The 20,628-nt window shown below is 57.8% G+C and overlaps 2 protein-coding genes across 2 annotated transcripts; one reads left to right on the forward strand and one right to left on the reverse strand.

Annotated features, from left to right (window-relative positions):
- Nucleotides 1-508: 508 nt before the first annotated feature.
- On the forward strand, nt 509-14,335 carry PPP2R1A (protein phosphatase 2 scaffold subunit Aalpha). Its single transcript, XM_074938969.1, has 15 exons — nt 509-653; nt 5,556-5,646; nt 6,107-6,207; nt 6,482-6,714; nt 7,117-7,264; nt 7,376-7,531; nt 7,841-7,955; nt 8,526-8,596; nt 8,985-9,119; nt 9,668-9,841; nt 10,261-10,321; nt 12,226-12,380; nt 12,629-12,771; nt 13,085-13,176; nt 13,673-14,335. Exons 1-15 carry the CDS (start codon nt 576-578, stop codon nt 13,687-13,689), a joined length of 1,770 nt encoding a protein of 589 aa, XP_074795070.1. The 5' UTR covers nt 509-575; the 3' UTR covers nt 13,690-14,335.
- A 2,545-nt stretch (nt 14,336-16,880) lies between these two features.
- LOC141977212 (chemerin-like receptor 1) lies at nt 16,881-19,489 on the reverse strand. Its single transcript, XM_074938580.1, has 2 exons — nt 19,308-19,489; nt 16,881-18,001 (listed from the first exon to the last, which is right to left on the reverse strand). Exon 2 carries the CDS (start codon nt 17,995-17,997, stop codon nt 17,059-17,061), a length of 939 nt encoding a protein of 312 aa, XP_074794681.1. The 5' UTR covers nt 17,998-18,001; nt 19,308-19,489; the 3' UTR covers nt 16,881-17,058.
- Between the last annotated feature and the right edge of the window lie 1,139 nt (nt 19,490-20,628).

Raw genomic sequence — 20,628 nt, forward strand, 5'->3', positions numbered from 1 at the left:
ATTCACCGCGAAGGGTCGCTGCGGGGTGGGATTTGATGCCTGTCACTCGAAGAAAGCAACAAATAGGCTGGGAGATTTGGCGAGAGGACTGGAGGTCGTAGTCTGAGAGAGGAGGCGGGCTTAAGGGCTTGTATCCAATCGAATTAAGAAGAAGGCTGGACGGACAGTGACACAGTATCCAATGGGAAGGGAGAGAAGGCGGCTCTGGGCATTATTCAGCGAGTTGGATATTAATGAAGGTGGGATTATGTCGGGGAATTAGCCAATGGGGTTATGGAGGAGACGGGGATGGCGCACCGAGAACCAATGGGTGTAGAAAACGGGCGGGAGGAAGGTGTGGCATTAGCCAATAATAATTCAGATGATTGGTTAAACTCTCAGCCAATGGGATTTCAGTCCAGTTTCGGGTGCCAGCCAATGGCGTGACAGGAAGGGCGAGGCTGGTGCTGAATCAGCCAATGAACTGCGACAGTAGGCGGGACTACAGTCGCCGCCAGCCAATGAGCGCGGAGCCGCCCCTGCAAAGCGGCCGAGGCCACCCCGTGTTTTCCTTAGTGCCGGAGCCGGGAGCTAAAATGGCGGCCGCCGACGGAGATGACTCGCTCTACCCTATCGCGGTGCTGATCGACGAGCTGCGCAACGAGGACGTCCAGGTGCCGGCCGGGGCTGGGGAGGCCGGGCCGCGGCTGGGGGAGGTGGCCGGGCAGGGCTGCGGGGAACCGCACGGCGAGCGGAGACCGGGGTCTGGCGTCCAATCACAGGCCGCCTCTCATCCCCAAAGCCGCGCTGCGGGCGTCAGAGGAGACGCCTGATTGGATGGGCGCGCCGCCTTGGGCTGAATGGGAGTCTGGGGGCCAATGAGTGTGTGTGGGGGGGAGTCTGATTCCCCCCCCAATCCTGTGTGTCAGATGAGAGACGGCCGCTGATTGGCTGAGCGTCTCCCCCATTCATTCCAGTGGGGCCTCTCTTGCCCTGCCTGGAGGCTCGTCTCGTTCTCCCTGGGGTCAGGGAGCCCTGAGCCCTGATTGGCTACGGGGTGCCTGTAGAGCCAATCGTGGGGCTCGGCTCACGTGACCTGGGGTGTGGTGCGGGGGCGGGGTGCCTGACTGGCTGCTTCCCAGGCGTATTCCCCATAGCCAATCACGGGCCGTGGCTCAGGGTCGGGCGGATGGCAGGAGGCTGCTGACTGGCCAGATGTGGGCGGGGGAGGGGCATGGTATCCTGGGGAGTCAGGAAGCCAGTCACAGGGGCTCTTAACAGGGTCTCTTGCAGGCTATACCCTGGTCTTGCACTGAGCCCAGCTCCCTGTGGGCCTGGCCAAAGGCGGCCCCCCGGGGTTCTCTTGGGTGGGGGGTGGGGCCTGTGAGCGCCAATCCTTAAGCGCCCCCTCTCTCTGATTGGCTGGGGGAAGTCTCCGTCGTGGGGAGCGGGGTCCGTGGGAGCCACTCCCTGCCACTGGCCTGGGGTATATCTGCAAGTGACCTGTGGCCGCACATCCTGGGCGTCCCCTAGGAGACGGTGAAGGTGGCTGGCTGTGGCACATCCCCGGAGAGCGGGGCTTGCCGCAGCCAATCCTAGGGCTTCCTTGACCTGAGTGCCTTGCGGTTGGTCCTCGCTAGACTCTTCCGTGACCAATGCTGGCCAAAGCTTGTAAAAACCAATCTCCAGGCTTCCCTCAATGAGCTGCGGCATGCAGGAGGTGGCTGGGAAAGGTGGTGGTGTGGTGGGGGCATGCCCCCTAGGGGACCAATACTGGGATTAGCCTGGGAAGCAGCTGTGTGGTTGGTTGGAAAAGTTCCTGCCGTATAACCATGGTATATATGGAGAAAGAGCACAATTCTCTGATCTCCTTCTTTTGTGGGGAGAGGGGGCTTGGGCTTGGTTCAAGGGGTGCTCAGGTAGCTTATGAACTCAGGCTAAGGATGAAGGTGGTGGGGGATGGAGGATATGGGAGCAGAGGTGAGGTGAGGGGGTTGTCTATGGGGTGAGGAGGGCTGGGGGGGTAATTAGATCAACATATGGCATCTTAGGACCGCCAGGGTGGGCAAACTTTTTGGCCCAAGAGCCACATCTTGGTATGGAAATTGTATGGTGGGCCATGAATGCTCATAAAATTGGGGGTTGGGGTGTAGGAGGGGGTGAGGGCTCCAGCTGGGGGTGTGGGCTCTGGGGTTGGGCCAGAAACAAAGAGTTCAGGGTGTGGGAGGGAGCTCTGGACTGGGGCAGGAGGTTGGGGAGCCAGGGGGCTTGGGTGAGGGCTCCAGCTGGGGATAAGGGGATGGGGATGCAGAAGGGTGTTCCAGGCTGGGACCAAGGGGTTTGGAGGACGGGAGTGGGATCGGGGTTGGGACATGGGAGAGGATCAGGGGTGCAGGCTCCTGGCGGCGCTTATGTCAAGCAGCTCCCAGAAGCTCTTATGTGGAAGCATAGCCAGGCAGCTCTGCACACTGTCCTGTTTGCAGGCACTGCCTCTTCAGGTCCCATTGGCCGTGGAGCCTGTGGCTGCCCCTATGTGAAGGAGCCAGAGGGGGGACATGCTGCTACTTCCAGGAGCTGTGCAGACTGGGGCAAGCTCTGGACCCCACTTCCTGGTGGGAGCTTGAGGACCAAATTAAAATGTCTGGAGGGCTGGATGCTGCTCCCGGGCCGTAGTTTGCCCACCCCTGCTCTAAGCACATACTTGTGGGGACGTACTAGGGGGTGGGGAGTGTGTTTTATGACAGGGCCTTTTCTACCTGGCTATCTGCAGGGTGTGGCTCCCAGGGTGGGTATATCAGGAAGAGTAGGATTGCCCAGACAGGATGCCCCAGTGGTGACACAGCAGAAGGGGTGTGGGAGTAGACCTTGCGAGGGGGAGGGACTCTGGGCTGCATGTGGGGGGAAGTGTGATCTAGGGGCTAGAGCAGAGGGAGGCCCGAGAGACAGGATTTCTGGGTTCTCTCCTTGGCTCTGGAAGGGGAGCGGGGTCTAGTACATTAGAGGGATTGCCTGGATTAGTCAGAAGGGTGTTAAACTATTAATGAAAGGGGAGGATAAAAAGAGGGATGATACAAGCCCTGAGCACAGAATTGAGATGTTGAGAACAAAATTAATCAGGAACGGAAGGGCGTGAAGAGAAGAAATTCTTGACTTACTTTTACTCCAATGCTAGGCACCTGGGTTACAAACCAAAGGAATTGGAATTACTCGTTTATGAGCATAAGCCACAATCGAGGTGGTATTACTGTATCCTGGCAGGATGATTTGCACCACTGGAATGTTAATATCAATGGTCATAAACCAGTGGTTTTCAGCCTGTGGTCCACAGATCCCTGGGGGTCTGCAGACTGTGTTAAGGGGTCTGCAAAAGGTGGTTGTTACCATAGAACAGTGGTTTTCAACCTGTGGCCTGTGGTTCCCTGGGGGCCTGCAGACTGTCTTAAGATTTCCAAAGGAGTCCGTACCACCATTTGAAATTTTTTAGGGGTCCACAAATGAAAAAAGATTGAAAACCCCTGTTATAAACTATTTAGGAAGGATCGAGTGGGCAGGATGGGAGGGGCACTGTCAAAATGGCATCACCTGTTTCTGAGTCACTGGTAACTCCGAAGAAGAAGATCTTGACTGCTTATGGATAAATGTCCTAACGGGAAGCACAAGAAGCTGTGTTAGTTGGGGTTTACTAGAGACCACACTGAGGAACAGGAGGACAGATCTATAATGTGCAGGGGGAAAGTGTGAGGTCCTGAGGGGCTTCTGTCTGACTATGCTGGAGCTCTCAGGCTACCAGTACTAAAACATCCTTGGAATTTGTCAGTGTTAGAGGGCAATTTCCTAACTCAAAAAGGGTTGCATCCAACGCAGGGGAATTTGATATTAGCCCTTGTCTTATCAGTAAAGGGGAGCTGATCACAGACCTAAAAACTAATGGTAACTTACGTGCGAGTGATTATGACTTGATCACATTTATAATGTACAAACAGAATGAAGTCCAGATCAGTGAGAGAGATTTTATTTGGTGCTTTAAAAGGGCCAGTTTCACAAAGCCAAAAACAACTGAGCCAAATCAACTGGGAGGAAGAATTTAATTAGGAAATGTGACTGATAATGGAGCATTGTTTATGATGGATACCTGAGAAGCCGCAATCAAGGGAGAAAGCCATGTTGGTTTAAAAAAAAAAAGATATGGTTTAGAAGGAAAGTGAAGGCAGCTACAAAAAATGGAAAAAAAATATAGCAGCAGAAGAAAGGGGAACTGTAGAAAATTGATAAGGGAAGCAAAGGGACACAAGAAAAAATGTGTGTTCAGAAGTATCATCGCTGCCCTTTGATGGTCTCTTGCATGTCATGAGTTGGTGGGTTCTCAGTGCTGTTCCCAGCAGGGCAGGGGCCAATAGCAAAAGTTGCCCTCAGGAGGGAGGTCTGAGGTTGCTGCCGTCAGAGGTCAAGAGCTGAAATGAATTCCTGTCCCAGCAGCGATGCTCACGTGGCTATAGGGTGGATAAAGAGTGATGTTTTTTCATTTAAATCAGGTTTTGATTTTGTTTAAATTAGAATATTTTTTTTCAAATAAACTTACTTAAAATGAAATCTGAGTTTTATACGTTTAATATGTTCAGGCCTGAACTTAGGAGTCTCTTAAAACTTTTAAATAAACAAACGCTGAATCTGTGAGTCTGTTGCAAACTTTGGCTGAAAGGCTGCTTTTCTATATAAAGAAAGAATCGGGGAAAAACATCTAACTTTTGAGGTTAAGCTCTGTAAATATGCCTCAGTAGGTCATCTACTGTGTTAAGGACTTGCTCCTGTGGGGGACCGAGGACTTGCACTTCTGTGTGAGAGATTATTTAATACAAATAAATTGTACATGCTGTTTTGTGTGTAATTAAATTCCAGTCGCCGTCCTAATGCAGCTCCACATAAATCACGAGGAAGAAGTGAATTAGCTTCTGAACGAGCCACAGATCAGTCACATTTTCTAACATTACAAATGTCATTAGTATCTGAAAATACTGTGCTCTAGAATTGCTTAAATCAATGTATACAGTTAAAATAAAAGAAAAGAGAAGCTGTAGCTCACGAAAGCTTATGCTCAAATAAATTGGTTAGTCTCAAAGGTGCCACAAGTCCTCCTTTTCTTTTTGCGAATACAGACTAACACGGCTGCTACTCTGAAACATATATATAGTTAGTGTTCCCTCCTAAGCAGCAAAAAGATGTACCAAGTCTAGGCTGAAGGCTCCATTTAGCTGTAATTGACATGTTTTAATGCTCCCATCAACCAGGGAGAATGTGCCTTTCTTTAGAACATCACCGTAGCCCAAATGGAAAAGTTGATTAAACTTGGTGACTGAAATCAAGGCTTCCCACCTGGCGATTTAAATCACAATTTAAAGCGAGGCAATTGAAATCACCCAGTGGAAAGCCTCCATTTCAAATTGCCTTGCTTTAAATCGCCAAGTGGGAAGCCTCGATTTCAGTGATGATTCAGATCGCTGGGTCTGACTTAGGTTTTAGACCAGCATGTCCCCTCCTCTGGTTGCCTGGTTCTCACCCGCTCTCCCCTCTCCACACAGCTACGTCTCAACAGCATCAAGAAACTTTCCACCATTGCCTTGGCCCTTGGTGTGGAGAGGACCCGCAGCGAGCTCCTGCCTTTCCTCACAGGTAACCAGAGGGCTCCAAACTGGCCTCCAGGACTCCTGAGTTCTCTCCCCTTGTCTGGGAGGGCAGTCGGGCTAGAGGGTTAGAGTGGGGGGCTCTGGGAGTCAGGACTCCTGGGTTCTACCCCCACTTTGACCTTGGGTAAACTACCTCCGATCTCTGTGCTGCTTAAATGGTGGATAGCAACAGCCAGCACTGGTGGCGGAGGGCAGGGCTGTTGGTGTGTGTGGGGGCAGGGGCTTTGCAGGCCTGGAGTGGGGGCTGTAGGCTTTCCACCCCCCTTCAGGGCAGGAGAGTGCTCTGGAATGCTCCTGATGAAACCGTGTCCAGGTGAGTCGGGGAGACAGTGCCCTGTGTTCAGTCAGCTAGTGGCTCTTGATTCCCCTCTGAACTCACATGTCTGGTCTTTCCAAGGCATCAGCCGCCTCTTCCTCTCCCTGCTCACCCGCCACTTCTCTTGCAGACACGATTTACGATGAGGACGAGGTGCTGCTGGCTCTGGCTGAACAGCTGGGGACCTTCACTGCTCTGGTTGGGGGACCTGAATATGTGCACTGCTTACTGGTAGGTCAGACCCCTGCCACCTAGGGCATGGAGCCGCCTCATATGGGCACTGGGGGGGGTCAGGACACCTGGGTTCTATCCCCAGCTCTGTGAGGGCAATGGGGTCTAGTGGGTTAGAGAGGGGGATTGGGAGTCGGGATGCCTGGGTGTTCTCCCCAGCTGTGAGTGGGGTGTTGTGGATGTGGGGGGTGGCGGGGGGCTGGACTCCTGGGTTCTCTCCACACCCCAAGCAGGGGTGGAATCAATCCAGCCCCCATTTCACTACCCCTCGCAGCCCCCCCTGGAGAGCCTGGCGACAGTGGAGGAGACAGTGGTGCGAGACAAGGCGGTGGAGTCACTGCGTGCTATCTCCCACGAGCACTCTCCCTCGGACCTGGAGGGACACTTCGTGCCCCTGGTGAAGCGCCTGGCGGGGGGCGACTGGTTCACCTCCCGCACCTCAGCCTGTGGCCTCTTCAGCGTCTGCTACCCTCGTGTGTCCAGCTCGGTCAAGGCAGAGCTACGGCAGTGAGTGAAGCCCCTATGGAGCCGATCGCGCAGCTGGGGGAAGACCCTTGCAGGGCTGAATGTGGGGCTGGGTGAGAGCCCCTGGGTCAGTGGGAGCCCCCGTGGGGCTGATCATGCGGCTGGAAGGGACCCTGGGTCAGTGGGACAAGTCCCTGTTATATCTCATAATCCCCTTCATAAATGGGGTCAGTCTCCATCTCTCTCTCTCTCTCACTCACACACACACACTCTCTCTCTCTCCCCCCCCCCTCCCCCTCCCACTCCGATTGGAGGCAGTTGAGGTTCACCCTCCTTTGCCTTGTCTGATCCGGGGTGGGATACCAGGTTAGATGAACCCAGAGGGCTGAACCGGGGCGACAAGGAGGAGCTGTTACAGGCGTCTCACTCCCCCATCCCCGGCAGGTACTTCCGGAACCTATGCTCCGATGACACCCCCATGGTGAGGCGGGCGGCGGCCTCCAAGCTGGGCGAGTTCGCAAAGGTCCTGGAGCTGGAGCATGTGAAGGGCGAGATTATTCCCATGTTCTCCAACCTGGCCTCCGATGAGCAGGTGAGAGCCGCGCCGGGGAGGGGGCTGGGAGCCAGGACTCCTGGGTTCTCTCCCTGGCTCTGGGAGGGGAGTGGGATCTGGCGTTAACCCATTCCTGTCTCTCTCCCACAGGACTCTGTGCGCTTGCTGGCTGTGGAGGCTTGTGTCAATATCGCTCAGCTCCTGCCCCAGGAGGACCTGGAGTCCTTGGTGATGCCCACGCTACGGCAAGCGGCAGAGGACAAATCATGGCGGGTCCGGTACATGGTGGCTGATAAGTTCACAGAGGTGCGTGCTGCTTCCCTCCTCGCTCCAGTGATCTGTGGTGACCTAATGCTGCATGGACTAGCAGGGGGCTGTGGGTTGGGAGTGAGGGGCACTGGCAGAGCTTTGGGGGTGGGGGGGAGCCCAGGGCAGGGATCGCAGGGCACTGCTGGTGGGGATTGAGATCTGTGCACAGCGTTGATGCTTGTCAGTTTCCCCTGTGCTGAAATTGATGGGCTGTTGATCTGGTGACTCCCCATCTATCTGGGGCCTGGATCTCTGGAGCGCTCTGACCTGTGGACCCCCTGCTGACCCGCTGCCCTTCCCCCACAGCTCCAGAAAGCCGTTGGGCCTGAAATCACCAAGACCGACCTGGTGCCAGCTTTCCAGAACCTCATGAAGGACTGCGAGGCCGAGGTGCGGGCTGCTGCCTCCCACAAGGTCAAAGGTCAGCCTTGGTGCCCCCTCTGTCCATGTGAGAGGTTGGGATCACCCTCTGGAAGGACCAGAACAATCTCTACAGCTAGAGGGGATTGTTGGGGGGGAGGAATCTTTGGGTGGGAGGGTGGATGGGGGTTGTGGGTGAGGCTGAGTGTGTGGGATATAGTCTCCCCCCAGGGACTGGCTGGGAACCCCATGGCCAAAGCCCTGGGTAATTGGCTGGAGCTGGGATGGTCATGCTGGTCTCATGGACTGGATAGACAGGAGGGGGTGGCCCTGCCCTTCTGGGTGCGGGGTATTGATCTCAGTTGATCCTGGCCCCTTCGCTAGAGTCTTAGGGGGAGGGGAGTGGATGGTGGGTATGATCCTGGCTCTTTTCCCTGTTGGGGGGAGATTTGGGAGGGAACAAATAGACTTAGGGAGAGAGAAAATGGGGGGGGGGGGGGTCAGGTTGCTTGCTGCATGTCTGAACTCTGGTCCCCTGTGCTGGGCTCCTGAAGCAGCTGGCCCCACCCCCCATGGGAGCTGCTCCCCCCCTTGTTAACCCTTCACCCCATTCACCATCTGCCCTCCCCAGAGTTCTGCGAGAACCTGTCAGCTGACTGCCGTGAGAACGTCATCATGACCCAGATACTGCCCTGCATCAAGGTAAGGGGCGGGGCTCAGCCGATCCCCTTGCTGCTGGCATCCCCCCCTGCAGGGGGAGGGTGGATGGGTGGCAGGGGAATGTAGGGGAAAGCATGGTGTGAGGGGAGGAGGGTGTGAGAATGGAGGGCACAGGATGCGGTGGAAGGGCAGGGGAGCATGGGGGGAGGGATGTAGAAGGGGGTAGGGGCATAAGGAGATGTGGGGTCGGGGTGCCACCAAAGACAGGAGTGTGAAGGGGTAGTGGTGAGGTAGGGGGCTTTGGGGGTGGAGGAGGCATGGGAGGTTTAAGGGGGGTACTTGGGGTTGTGGGGGGGCAGCCCCAGCAGCTCAGCGCCATGAGGCTGGCGGCGGCCTGTCTGCATTAACCCTCCCTTCTCCCCCCGAGCAGGAGCTGGTGTCGGACGCCAATCAGCACGTCAAGTCAGCGCTGGCCTCCGTCATCATGGGGCTCTCACCCATCCTGGGCAAGGACAACACCATCGAGCACCTGCTGCCGCTCTTCCTGGCCCAGCTCAAGGACGAGGTGAGCGCCCCGCCCCAGAGGTGGCTGCATCTCGGGGCCGCTGTGCTGTGCTCCTGTCTCATTGGTAGTCATTTTTCCCTTTGGGAAGAGATCTGTGGGGTTTAGTGGTTAGAGCAAGGGGAGCTGGGAGCCAGGACTCCTGGGTTCAGTCTTTGGCTCTGGGAGGGGAGTGGGGCCTATTTGTGTGTGGGGGGAGAGCCCGGGACTCCTGGGTTGTGGCTCTGGGGCCGGGGGGAGGGATAGCTCAGTGGTTTGAGCATTGGCCTGCTAAACCCAGGGTTGTGAGTTCAATCCTTGAGGGGGCCATTTAGGGATCTGGGGCAAAAATTGGGGATTGGTCCTGCTTTGAGCAGGGGGTTGGACTAGATGACCTCCTGAGGTCCCTTCCAACCCTGATAGTCTGAGTCTGAGAGCCTAGGACTCCTGGGTTCTGGCTCTGGGAGGAGAGTGGGTCCTAGTGGTTACAGCATGGGGGAGCTGGGAGCCAGGACTCCTGGGTTTCATCTTGTGTGGAAAGCCTTTGCTCTGAGCTCTGTCCCTCCCTCCAGTGCCCTGAGGTTCGGCTCAACATCATCTCAAACCTGGACTGTGTCAATGAGGTGATCGGCATCCGGCAGCTCTCGCAGTCGTTGCTGCCGGCCATCGTGGAGCTGGCCGAGGATGCCAAATGGCGTGTCAGGCTGGCCATCATCGAGTACATGCCCCTGCTGGCTGGGCAGCTGGTAAGGAGGCTGTGGGGAGCGTGGGGGCTTTGGGATCAAAGGCCTGGAAGGATCAGGCCTGGCCGGTGGTGTCCTGTCTCTTGCTAAGCAGGGAAATGCTTGGTCAGGATATGGATGAGAGGGTCCAGGCTTCCCACTTGGTCAGGGCTGGCCCCGGTGCCCCAGCGTAGCGCATGGGTGCTTCGTGCAGCACGGTGCTGGGTGGGGGCTCTCCCCTGGAAGTCAGGGCTGGCTCCAGTGCCCTAGGGGCACAATTCATCAGTCCTGGGGTTGCTGGGAGCCAGGACTCCTGGGTTCTCTCCACCAGCAGCACCTCATCTATGAAATCAGAACAGTGCCTGTTTTCCAGGGACCCGTCTCTCCCACAAGGTCCTGGGTCTGGCCTGGAGTTCCGGGACTAACAGTCTCTTCCTTTCCAGGGGGTGGAGTTCTTTGACGAGAAGCTGAATTCCCTGTGCATGGCTTGGCTGGTGGATCATGGTGAGTGTCGCTCAGGAGAGCCGGCCCCCAGGGCTCCCCCATGGCCAGTGCTGGCTCTAGGGCCCTTGGTTTGAGTGGGAACTTAACCGCTGCGGGGTGGAGCCCCACGACTCGGACCGAGCGATGGTGCATCATGGGAGATGGGCTCTAAGGTCATAGGAGGTGAAGGCTGGTCTTGAGGCTCATGCAGAGGGCTGGATGTCAGGACTCCTGGGCTCTGTTCCTGGCTGTGCCACACGCTGGGTGTAACCTCCAGCAGGTTGTGGGTGTGCTTAGAAATCGGGGCTCTGACTCCTTCCTTTGTTCGTGTAGACTGCGCTCTTTGGGGCCAGAGCTGTCTCTGGCTGTGTCTGAGCAGCGCCTGCGTCCTACTCTAATACAAACAAATTAACCTTCGCTGATTGAGTAATTGCCCTTTGATCTATTGACTTATAAGGGCTCCCAGATCCTTTGCTTGGGCTTTTATAGCCCCATCCACTTGGTCCTAGCTGTCACAGCCATGTGACACTGGCAAGATCTAGGTCAGTTCCCCCCCGGGAAATCCAATTAACAAGAGTCTGGTCAGTTTCAGGACGGCTTTGCAGTTGACTAGGCTCTTCAGCTGTGTGTCTCAGCTCAATGCTATGGGGTGAGCAAGACCTACTCAGTTTCACTTGGCCACTGCTCTGGAAGGGGATGAGGGGCCTCCGCAGTGCAAAACCACTCCTGAAAGGGGTTATGTGGGGGGAGGTGAGAATTCCCCTCAGCTGCAGGGCAGGGGTGGGAAAGATGGCTGGAGATGTAGCATCCTGGGACTTTGCCTCTTGTACCCTACACTTCCCTTCCACCCTCCAGTGGTGGTTTCCAGTCCTGACTGGGGTCTTCTCCCAACTCCATCTCTGGGGAATCGGTGGCTCAGGTCTCCACCTGTCACTTCACTCCCCTTCTGGGACAGCAAAAGGTCCTGCTTAAAGCCCAACATAGGTGCCCAAATTAATAGTTCAGCCCCTCTCGGGCTCCGCAGAAATCCTCTGCTGCATTACCTGGCCCAGCGTGTCTTGCCCTGCGTCTTCCCCAGTAGCGTTCGCCTGCTGCTGCCCTTCGCCAGCGACTCCTGCAGTTCATCTCTTCCCGGTCCGGGTGGGCCCTGTCTCAGGGCTTCTCCCCCTCCCTCCCACCCCCCGAGCCTGCTCAGCTTCCTGGGGGTGGCTCAGCTGGCTTCCTCAGGCTCTTCTCAGAGGGGAACCACCTTGTCCCCACCAGATAAATTAATGTGAGAAGTAAGGTCCAGATCCAGAGTGGAGGCCTCTCTGGAAGATGCTCTTCGCCAAACACAAGTTGTGGGGCTCAACCCAGGGGGAGCTGGAGGAAGTGGAGTGGTCTGCGCTATGTGGAGATGACACCGGATGACCTAATTGGGCCCTTCTGGGCTTCGATCATGCAAAAATCCCTGCTCTTGTTTAAAATGAACGGCCAATTCTTAGCCCCCTCAGCCGTGAGAAACACTGAGCTCTGGGGCTGGTGGGGATTTCTCATAGTGTCTGATGGGGATAATTATGGACAATCAGCAGCTCTTGCGCAGCAGGGAAAGCTGAAGCAGAAGGTGCCTGTGTTTTAAATGAGAATTCCTAAAAGCGACAAGAGAAAACCTTGACACATACTGTGTTTTCCTCCCAATGTTTTGCGGGGCAGCTGGCAAGCGCTACTGAAAACAGGGAATAAATGGGGCACCTGGTGAATGTGGGCTGGCGCCAGCTGGGTGAATTGTAACCCCTGAAGACTCAAAATCCAGAGGGTGACTCTTCCTAGCCCAGGTCTCAGGGTGGAGGGATCGGGGTTAGCGTAGCCGGTGTCGGTAGCCAGCTGCCAGGATTGGCGCAGAGCCCCAGCCACCCCCAGTGACGTGTTTTCCCCTCCCTTCCCAGTCTACGCCATCCGGGAGGCAGCCACCAGCAACCTGAAGAAACTGGTGGAAAAGTTCGGCAAAGACTGGGCCCACGCCACCATCATCCCCAAAGTGCTGGCCATGTCTAACGACCCCAACTACCTTCACCGCATGACCACGCTCTTCTGCATCAATGTGAGTTTCCCTCTGGGGGCAGGGGGAGCCCAGACACCTGGCGTGGGGCAGGCTAGGGGTTAGAGCAGGGGGCTGGGAACCAGGACTCCCGGGTTCTCTCCCCAGCTCTGGGAGGGAAGTGGGGTCTAGGGGTTAGCGCAGGGAGACTGGGAGCCAGGACTCTCCTGGGTTCTACTGTTTTGCGCGATGGGCACCGATTCAGCGCTGGCGTAACGCGCTCCTCCTCCTCCCCCTCCCCACCCCCCCAGGTGCTTTCGGAGGTGTGCGGACAGGAGATCACCACCAAACACATGTTGCCCACTGTACTGCGCATGGCGGGCGATGCTGTGGCCAACGTCCGCTTCAACGTGGCCAAGTCCCTGCAGAAAATAGGACCAATCCTGGACAACAGGTACAGCCAAGGGGCGGGGCCGGGCCGGGGGCTGTGGCACTGGGCAGGGTTGGATGGGGTTGGGGAGGGGAGGTTGGAATCTGCTAGGGGAGTGGGGATGGGGGAGGGTAGGGAGGTGGGGGGGGTACTGAGGCAGGGCTGGGGGGCACCAGGAGGAGGGGCAGAGGGAGGTGGGACTCTCAGCTGCCATTCACCTCCACCCAAGTAGCTGTGATGGGAAGGGGGGGGTTCCCCCAGACCAGGGTTCCGGTCTGCTCTGCCCCCCATGTCTCTTGCTCTGCGGTTCCCTCTAACTGCCCCCTGCACCCCACAGCACCCTGCAGAACGAGGTGAAGCCGGTGCTGGAGAAGCTCACGCAGGACCAGGATGTTGACGTCAAATACTTCGCACAGGAGGCCCTGACCGGTATGGGGTGGGGTTGGGACCGGGCTGCAGGCTCAGCCCCTGGGGGCCTCCCCGCTTTAGGGAGCGGGGTGTTGCTGGGCCCCGCCCGGCTGATCCAGCCTTGTGGGGCCCTGTGTGGTGTTGGGGTGGGGGGTGCTAGGCGAGGTCTGTAGTGATTACCTCCCATCACCAATCCCCCACCTGCTGGGAGCATGGGGTTTGGGGGTGTCTTTGTTGAAGGCCCCTTCTCTGCCCCCGTGTCATATCAGGGCCCGCATTATATGATTAGGGCTGTGTTGGGGTGGGGCTTCTGGGTTTCCCCTTCTCTGACCCAAGTCGGGGGGGGTGCCTTGGGGATACCCCATCTGGTTTCTGGGATTCTCCAGTGTGTAGGGATGGGCCTTCAGGGAGAACCCCCCCCCCCCACACACACACACACATCCAGAAGGTGAGGGAGGGTCTCTGGGGCTGAGAGCCATGGCCCTGTGATCTGACCCCCTCTCTCTCCTCCTCACAGTGCTGGCGCTGGCCTGACCCAGAGGATGTGCCCTGTCGTCTCCCTGACCTCCAGCCGCTGTCGGACCCTCGCTCCCTGGCCCCTCCCCAAGCCTCTGTGCATGTGTATGAACCCCTGTTGGGTGGGGGTGCCCGACGGCCCAATACAGGACCCCCCCATTCCGATCAGCCCCTTCCCCCTCCGACAGTTCATCTCCCATCTGGACACTCACCGGGGCGCAGCACTTGGCCCCCCCAGTATTCCACCCCCCCACTCAAACACTGCAGCTTGGGGGGCGGCTCGTTGCTCCCGGAGTCCCCCATCCCTGTGCCGCCTACCCCTCTAGACGGCTCGTCGCATCCCTCCTCAGCAGCTTCGCCCCCCCAATCCCTGTCCACCGCGGGACGGGCGCAGGAGGAGAGCGGGGTGGGGGGGGAAGGGGCGGTGCTGATTTCAGCTGGTCTTAGGAAAGGCTCTGTCCCTCGCTGGCCCCAGGCTGTTCTATACCACATCCCCGCTCTCCTCCTTCCTCTTCCTTCATCCGTCTGCTTTTCTCACTCCTCTGCTGAAATCTGCCTCCTTCTCCTCTTCCCCTGCAGCATTAAACTCCCCCTAGACTCAGCATTGCCATCCTAGGCCCTCGTCCCTCCCAGAGAGCCCCCTGTAGCTCCCCAAAATCAAAACTCATCCCAGTGCCCCCCCCCGGGGGGGGGGCGCCAAGTTTTAAGCAGAGAAGAGACCAAATCTTCCCCTGGTAACGGGTTTCTTTAATGTGAATTTCGGTGCTGGTCCGTTTCATGCTGGGCTGGAGGGATCTCCCTTGTCAGTTTCACCTTTGGGCTCTGGGCAGGTTCATGCTGGCAGGTGCCCGCCTGATGCCAGCCTCAGGGAGGCTGCAAATGCTTCTCAGCCATGGGGCAAAGGGCTTTCAGATCCAAACGCTGGAGCCTGGCACCCCCCGGGGTGATCTCTCCAGGGTGTGAGACGCTGATTAGAACACGGGGGGGCCCCTTGTGGCAGTGGGTCAGCTGACCTTCTCAAATCCTCTCTGCCAATCAACCCTCACAAGGGTCTGAGCCCCCTTCCCCAGCCCCCACGGGGAGCTGGGTTGGGAGAATTGAGCTGGGATTTTACAGGCAATGTTTGGGGTGTGGGGTCATGGGGGTAAAATCTGCTCGGAGTTCACCCCACAGCCTCTCAGCTGTGGTAAGGAAAAGCCCCCACCCTTCAGGTGCTGCTGACTGGGCAGGAATTGGATCAGGATTTCCCCTGGGTTCTAGCCCCATGGCCGTCAGTCCTGCCGCGGGCCCCTGCTTTCAGTTCTCTGGGGTTGTGCCCCTCACCGGGAAGGAGCGGGGCATCACTGAGGCCATCCCCATTAGATGGCTCTAAGTCAAGGGGCATTTGACCACTCACTCCTGCCCTTACCATGCAAACGCCTATGCCCCAGCGTGACCCTTTCCTTCGTTGCTGCCCTGGTGTCATGCACTGAGCAAATACAGGGTGATCCCTAACCCCCTGCACCCTTTAACACAAGCCCCCCTGTCCCCCTCCTCCTCCACACTGTTAGTGAAATGTCACTTTAAAGCCAATGTGTTTCTTTGTGAAAACTTGTTTTATTTTTTTTCTTCTCCATGATTAATAAAATGCTCGACCGTTCCTGCGTGGCTGTGGTGTGGACAGAACCGAGCGGTTCTTGGGGGCGGGGTGGAGGGTGGAACAAAAGGATCTTAGTGCTGAAGCAAGGTTGGGTGCCGGTGGGGTGCAGGGGCTGTTTATACAGCGATCTCTCACCTCCTGCTGAGATGCAGCCACCTCGGGGGTGGGGTAGCTGTTTATCCAGCTCCAGCGCAAGGCAGCTGCAGTGGCTGAGACATTCCGTAATGGAAAATCCCGTGTCCCCATGAAACCCCCGGGGGGACATGTGGGCGGTGGAAGGGATTTGGGCTGGGCCTGGCAAGTCAAGGGCCGCAGGCCAAGCACTGAGGGGGTTTGTGACCCTTTCCCTAGAATTTCAGTCTCCTTCCAGACAAGCGCTGCAGTAGCCGGGGATCCTAGGACCATCCCTGCTCTCTGAGCCATCCAATCCCCTGGCCTGGGGCTGTGCCCCCTATAGGGGAAAGGGCCTATGTGCTGTTCCCTGTCCCCCATAACCAGCCAGTCCCCCAGCCTGGCGCTGGGTCTGCCGGTTTCCCTGTTCCCTGCCCCCCCTGAGCCAGCCAGGCCCCCAGCCTGGGGCTGTGTCCCTTAGAGGGGAAGGGCCCCTCCACAATCACCTGGAGATCAGCCTGTCGGGGTTAACAAATCCCTTCCTTCTCTCCCTGTAAGTACTGTGACTGTTGGGGGCAGAGATGGGTCTGTCACCCCTTGTGGGGCTCTTCGTACCCCCCAGCGGAGGCCGGCCCCTCCAGGAGAGCTGGCTGAGGTTTTCCAAAGGGCAGAGCCTGTGTCAGAAAACGTGGCTCAATTGAAATCGACAAGCTGGGGAAGGCGAGTGTTGAGAGGCAGCTCCCTGGTGGGGGAGGCCAGTTCAAAGCGGGCGTTCGAACGGAATGGACCGAGCTGAGTTTTTTCATTTCAAAATGACCCTTTCTTGGGCTTCCGGCTGGATTTGATGATTTTGGTGTTTCTAAGACGAATCAAAGCAGCGGCTGACCTGGGTTGATTGTGCGCTGGAGGAAATGGAAAGTCCCAAATGGGCTATATTGTGTTTCTGTAATACATAAAAAGGCAAACCAGTCCCCATTTTTGTATTATTTTTTGGGGGTGGGGTGGGGGGGGGGTCATGTTTTGGCCAATAGCCTATTTTTATATGGTAAACAATTAATTGGTATTTTATCAATTGTATTTAAAAAGTCCCGATGGCATCAAACTTTCAATGCACCCAAACCAACCTTAGGGGTCCCCTCCTCCCACCGAAACATTGTAGCGAGTTTCACAATCTGGTATCTTTCGATACATCACTTTTGTTTCCATTTTGGAACTAAGTTGGGGGGTTTCCTTCCAAACCGCACTTGCGCTTCCTGGCCTGAGCTCCCACCTGAGGCTGGTAGAGATAAGGTGGGATGTGGGGCTTGAGATCTTGGTTCTAGCCACGTCTTTGCCCCCAGCCTAAGAGGAAAGGACTCGGGGGTAGGTGACATAGGAAAATGTCCATGTCCCTGGAAGTGACTCTGGTTCATAATAGGGAGAGCACCCCCCCCCCCCCCCCAGCCCACTCCCTGCAGCACAGGGCCCCCCAGCACCACATTGGGGCATCAGGGCCAGTCCTGACTGCCAGGGGAGAGCCCCCACCATGTCCCCTGTAGCACAGTGCCCCCTAGCACCATGCTGGGGCATTGGGGCCAGCCCTGACTGCCAGGGGAGAGCTCCCCCAGCCAGCTCCCTGCAGTGCGGCTTGTCCCCCTTCACACATGGGTTGGTTGCGCCTCCTCGAAGGCTGCCTTGAAGGCCTGCACCAGGGGCCTCCGCACGGCGTCCTGGAACTCCCTCCCGGCAAAGACGTAGAGCAGGGGGTTGATGCAGCTGTTGAACATGGCCAGGCACTTGGAGAGAGGGATGGCCACCAGGCGCACGGCGCTGGGCACGTGGGCCGTGGAGATCCTGGCCAAGGCCAAGGCATGGTAGGGCGACCAGCAGAGGAAGAAGCAGAAGATGACTCTGGTGACCACCAAGAGGGGCTTGCTGGACTTGGCCAGCCTCTTCCGCCTCATGGCCACCACCAGGACGGAGTAGGACACGGAGATGACCACCAAGGGCAGGAGGAACTGGGAGAGGAAGATGAACACGGTCAAGATCTCAGCCTCTTGGCGCCTCCAGTCTTGGAAGACGTCCAGGTTGCTGCAGGAGCTCCGGTTCCTCTCGAAGGAGAGCTCGGAGAAGAGGAAGGAGCTGGGCACGAAGGTGGCCAGTGACAGGGCCCAGATGGCAGCACAGGCCACCCAGCTGAGCCGTGGTGTGCGGTGGTTGCGGCACCAGACCGGGGCCACCACCACCACGCACCGGTCCACGCTGATGGCACTGAGCAGCAGGACCCCGCTGCAGAGGCTCAAGCCGAAGAGGCAGTTGGCCAGTTTGCAGGCCACGGAGCCGAAGGGCCAGTCCAGATCCAGGGCCAGGTACAGGACGGTGACCAGGATCAGAGAGGTGGAGGCCACGTCGGCCACGGCCAGGTTGAAGAACCACACGGTGTTGGGGGTCCAGCGCAGCTTCCATCCCGTGACCCACAGCACCGCCCCGTTCCCGGCCGCCCCCGCCAAGAAGATGAAGCCGAAGGCCACGGCCGTGGTGACCTTCATGGCCTGGCGCAGTGGGGCCTCCCCGGATGTGGCGTTGACGGGCAGCATCGCCCTGCCGAAGAGACAGGGTAGGTTGTGAAAGGCCCTACGCTTGGGTTCTCTCCCATGGTGTCGGATGTGGGGCTGGGAGCCAGGACTCCTGGGTTCTATCCCTGACTTTGGGAAGGGAGTGGGGTCTGGTAGGTTAGAGCAGGCAGGAGCTGGGAGCCAGGACTCCTGGGTTCTATCCCTGACTTTGGGAAGGGAGTGGGGTCTGGTAGGTTAGAGCAGGCAGGAGCTGGGAGCCAGGACTCCTGGGTTCTATCCCTGACTCTGGGAAGGGAATGGGGTCTGGTAGGTTAGAGCAGGCAGGGGCTGGGAGCCAGGACTCATTAACTGGGCCACCATTGAGATCCCAGACTCAGTTGAATGCTGGGATGATCCGGACCTCCACCCCCACCGTTACCCATGTGCTAACTAAACTAATGGTTGTGGACAGTGTGTGTGTGTGTATACACGCCTGTGTGTCTCTCTGCTGGAAGGAATGAGTGTGTGTGTGTGTGTGTGTGTGTGTGTGTGACGGCTCCCCCCACCCTCGTCCCTCGCTCTGAGCCCTGCTCACTTAGTGATGCTAATAGGCACAGTTGCATTGACCACAGGCCCCCCTCCCTGCTTTGTTCCCAAACAACCAGCTGGGCCCAACGCTTCCATCCTAATGCGTCAATTTCCCAGCCCCGTGGGGGTGAGAGCTCAGCTGGGTGCTGTGCCGGCGGGGGGCCCGGGAGGGCCGGCGTTGCTCGGCACTGGGCGAGGAGCCAGCTCCCCAGGTCCCCTACCCCCATGGGGGGTGGTTAGGGCTTGAGCACGGCTGCTGCCTGATCATCGCTCCAGCTGGCTGCTGGGGCCCAGACCCCTGTGCCAACTGGAGTTGGGGGCAGAGTGAGGGGAGGGGAGGGGATTTGGGGGGGAGGAGGTGGGATGTGAGAATTGGAGTCAGGACTCCTGGGTTCTATCCCCAGCTCTGGGAGGGGAGTGGGGTCTAGTGGTTAGAGCAGGGTGGGGGGGAGGTTGGGAGCCAGAAATAGGACTCCTGGATTCTCTCCTTGGGTCTGGGAGGGGAGTGGGGTCTATTGGTTAGAGGGTGGGGGGCTGGGAGGCAGGACTCCTGGTTTCTATCCCCAGCTCTGGGAGGGGAGTAGGGTCTAGTGGTCAGAACGAGGGGGGTTGGGAGCCAGGATTCCTGGGTTCTATCCCTGGCTCTGGGTGGGTTTAAGGTTGCCAACATCATATTTCAAAAACAAGGGACTATTTTCTTAGCGCGCCCCCCCCCGATATTGTTGTTATGATTATCATTAATAACAACCCTGAGCAGGACTCACCTACATTCGCCAGGGGGGTTTTCTTGCTGCTTTTTGCAGAACTCAGCGAGTCCCGAGCTTCTTGCAGGGAGATGGAAAACCAAGGGACGCCCCTTGTAATAAAGGACGGTTGGCAGCCCTGCCAGTGGGTCAGAGCAGGGGGGCCCTGGGAGCCAGGACTCCTGGGTTCTCTTTCTGCTTCTGCGACTGATTCGCTGGAGGAGTGCCTGTCGCTCCTTCCTTGGCTCTTGCATTTACACCTCTCTATAAATACTGTCCCCCCAGCCCCCCCCACCACCACTAGATCCCGCTCCCTGCCCAGATCAGTGGAGGGAACCCAGGAGTCCTGGCTCCTGCCTCACCCCCCCCCCCAACCACTAGACCCCACTCCGCTCCCACAGCTGGGGCTAGAACCCAGGTGTCCTGGCTCCAAGCCCCCTCCTCCCAGCCCTAGACTCCCCTCCTCCCAGCCAGGAACAGAACGTACCTTCCCTCCCCTGCCAGTTGCCACCGCCCCCTGGCAGGACCCGTTCACCTGTCCCCCCCCCGCAATGTTCCCAGACACACTGTACAGCTGTAGCCAGAGCAACGGCATCCATCCTCAAGGTCTCAGCTACAGAGAAGGTGGGGAATGGGGGGGGGGGGGGAGAGTCCAGCCCTGGCTGTGAATAGAACCCAGGAGTCCAGACTACTCTCCCCCCACCCTCTACCCACTAGACCCTACTTTTCTCCCAGGAGCCCTGCCTCCCAGCCCCCACATCTAACCACTAGATACCACTCCCCTCCCAGAGCCGGGGGTGGAAGGAACCCAGGAGTCCTGGCTTCCAGCCCCCTGCTCTAACCCATTAAATCCCAGCTCCCTCCCCCCCCCTCCGCCCCAATTCCGCACAGCAAAAACAAAATCACTCACCTGAGGAGGAACGATTCTCCAGGGGTTAGAGTTGGCGAGGGGTTTGGCTGGGAGCCAGGACTCCTGGGTTCTATCCCTGGCCATGGGAGGGGAGTGGGGTCTAGTGGGTTGAAGTGGGAGGAGCTGGGAGCCAGGACTCCTGGGTTCTACTCCTGGCCCTTAGAGGAGAGTGGGGTCTAGAGGGTAGAACAAAGGACGGGCTGGGAGCCAGGACTCCTGCTTTTCCCGTGCCTCAGTTTCCCCAGCTGTCTGAGTCGGGTAGCGCTGGTTTCCCGGGGGGTGGGGGCATAGGTGCTGGAACTAGGGGTACTGGGGGGGCTGCGGCACCCTCTGGCTTGAAGCGGTTTCCATTATATACAGAGTTTGCAGTTTGGGTCAAGGGCTCTCAGCCCCCTCCCATACAGATTGTTCCACCAGCCGGAGGGGCGGGGG

This window comes from Natator depressus, chromosome 24, assembly GCF_965152275.1.
Source record: "Natator depressus isolate rNatDep1 chromosome 24, rNatDep2.hap1, whole genome shotgun sequence".
NCBI lineage: Eukaryota > Metazoa > Chordata > Testudines > Cheloniidae > Natator > Natator depressus.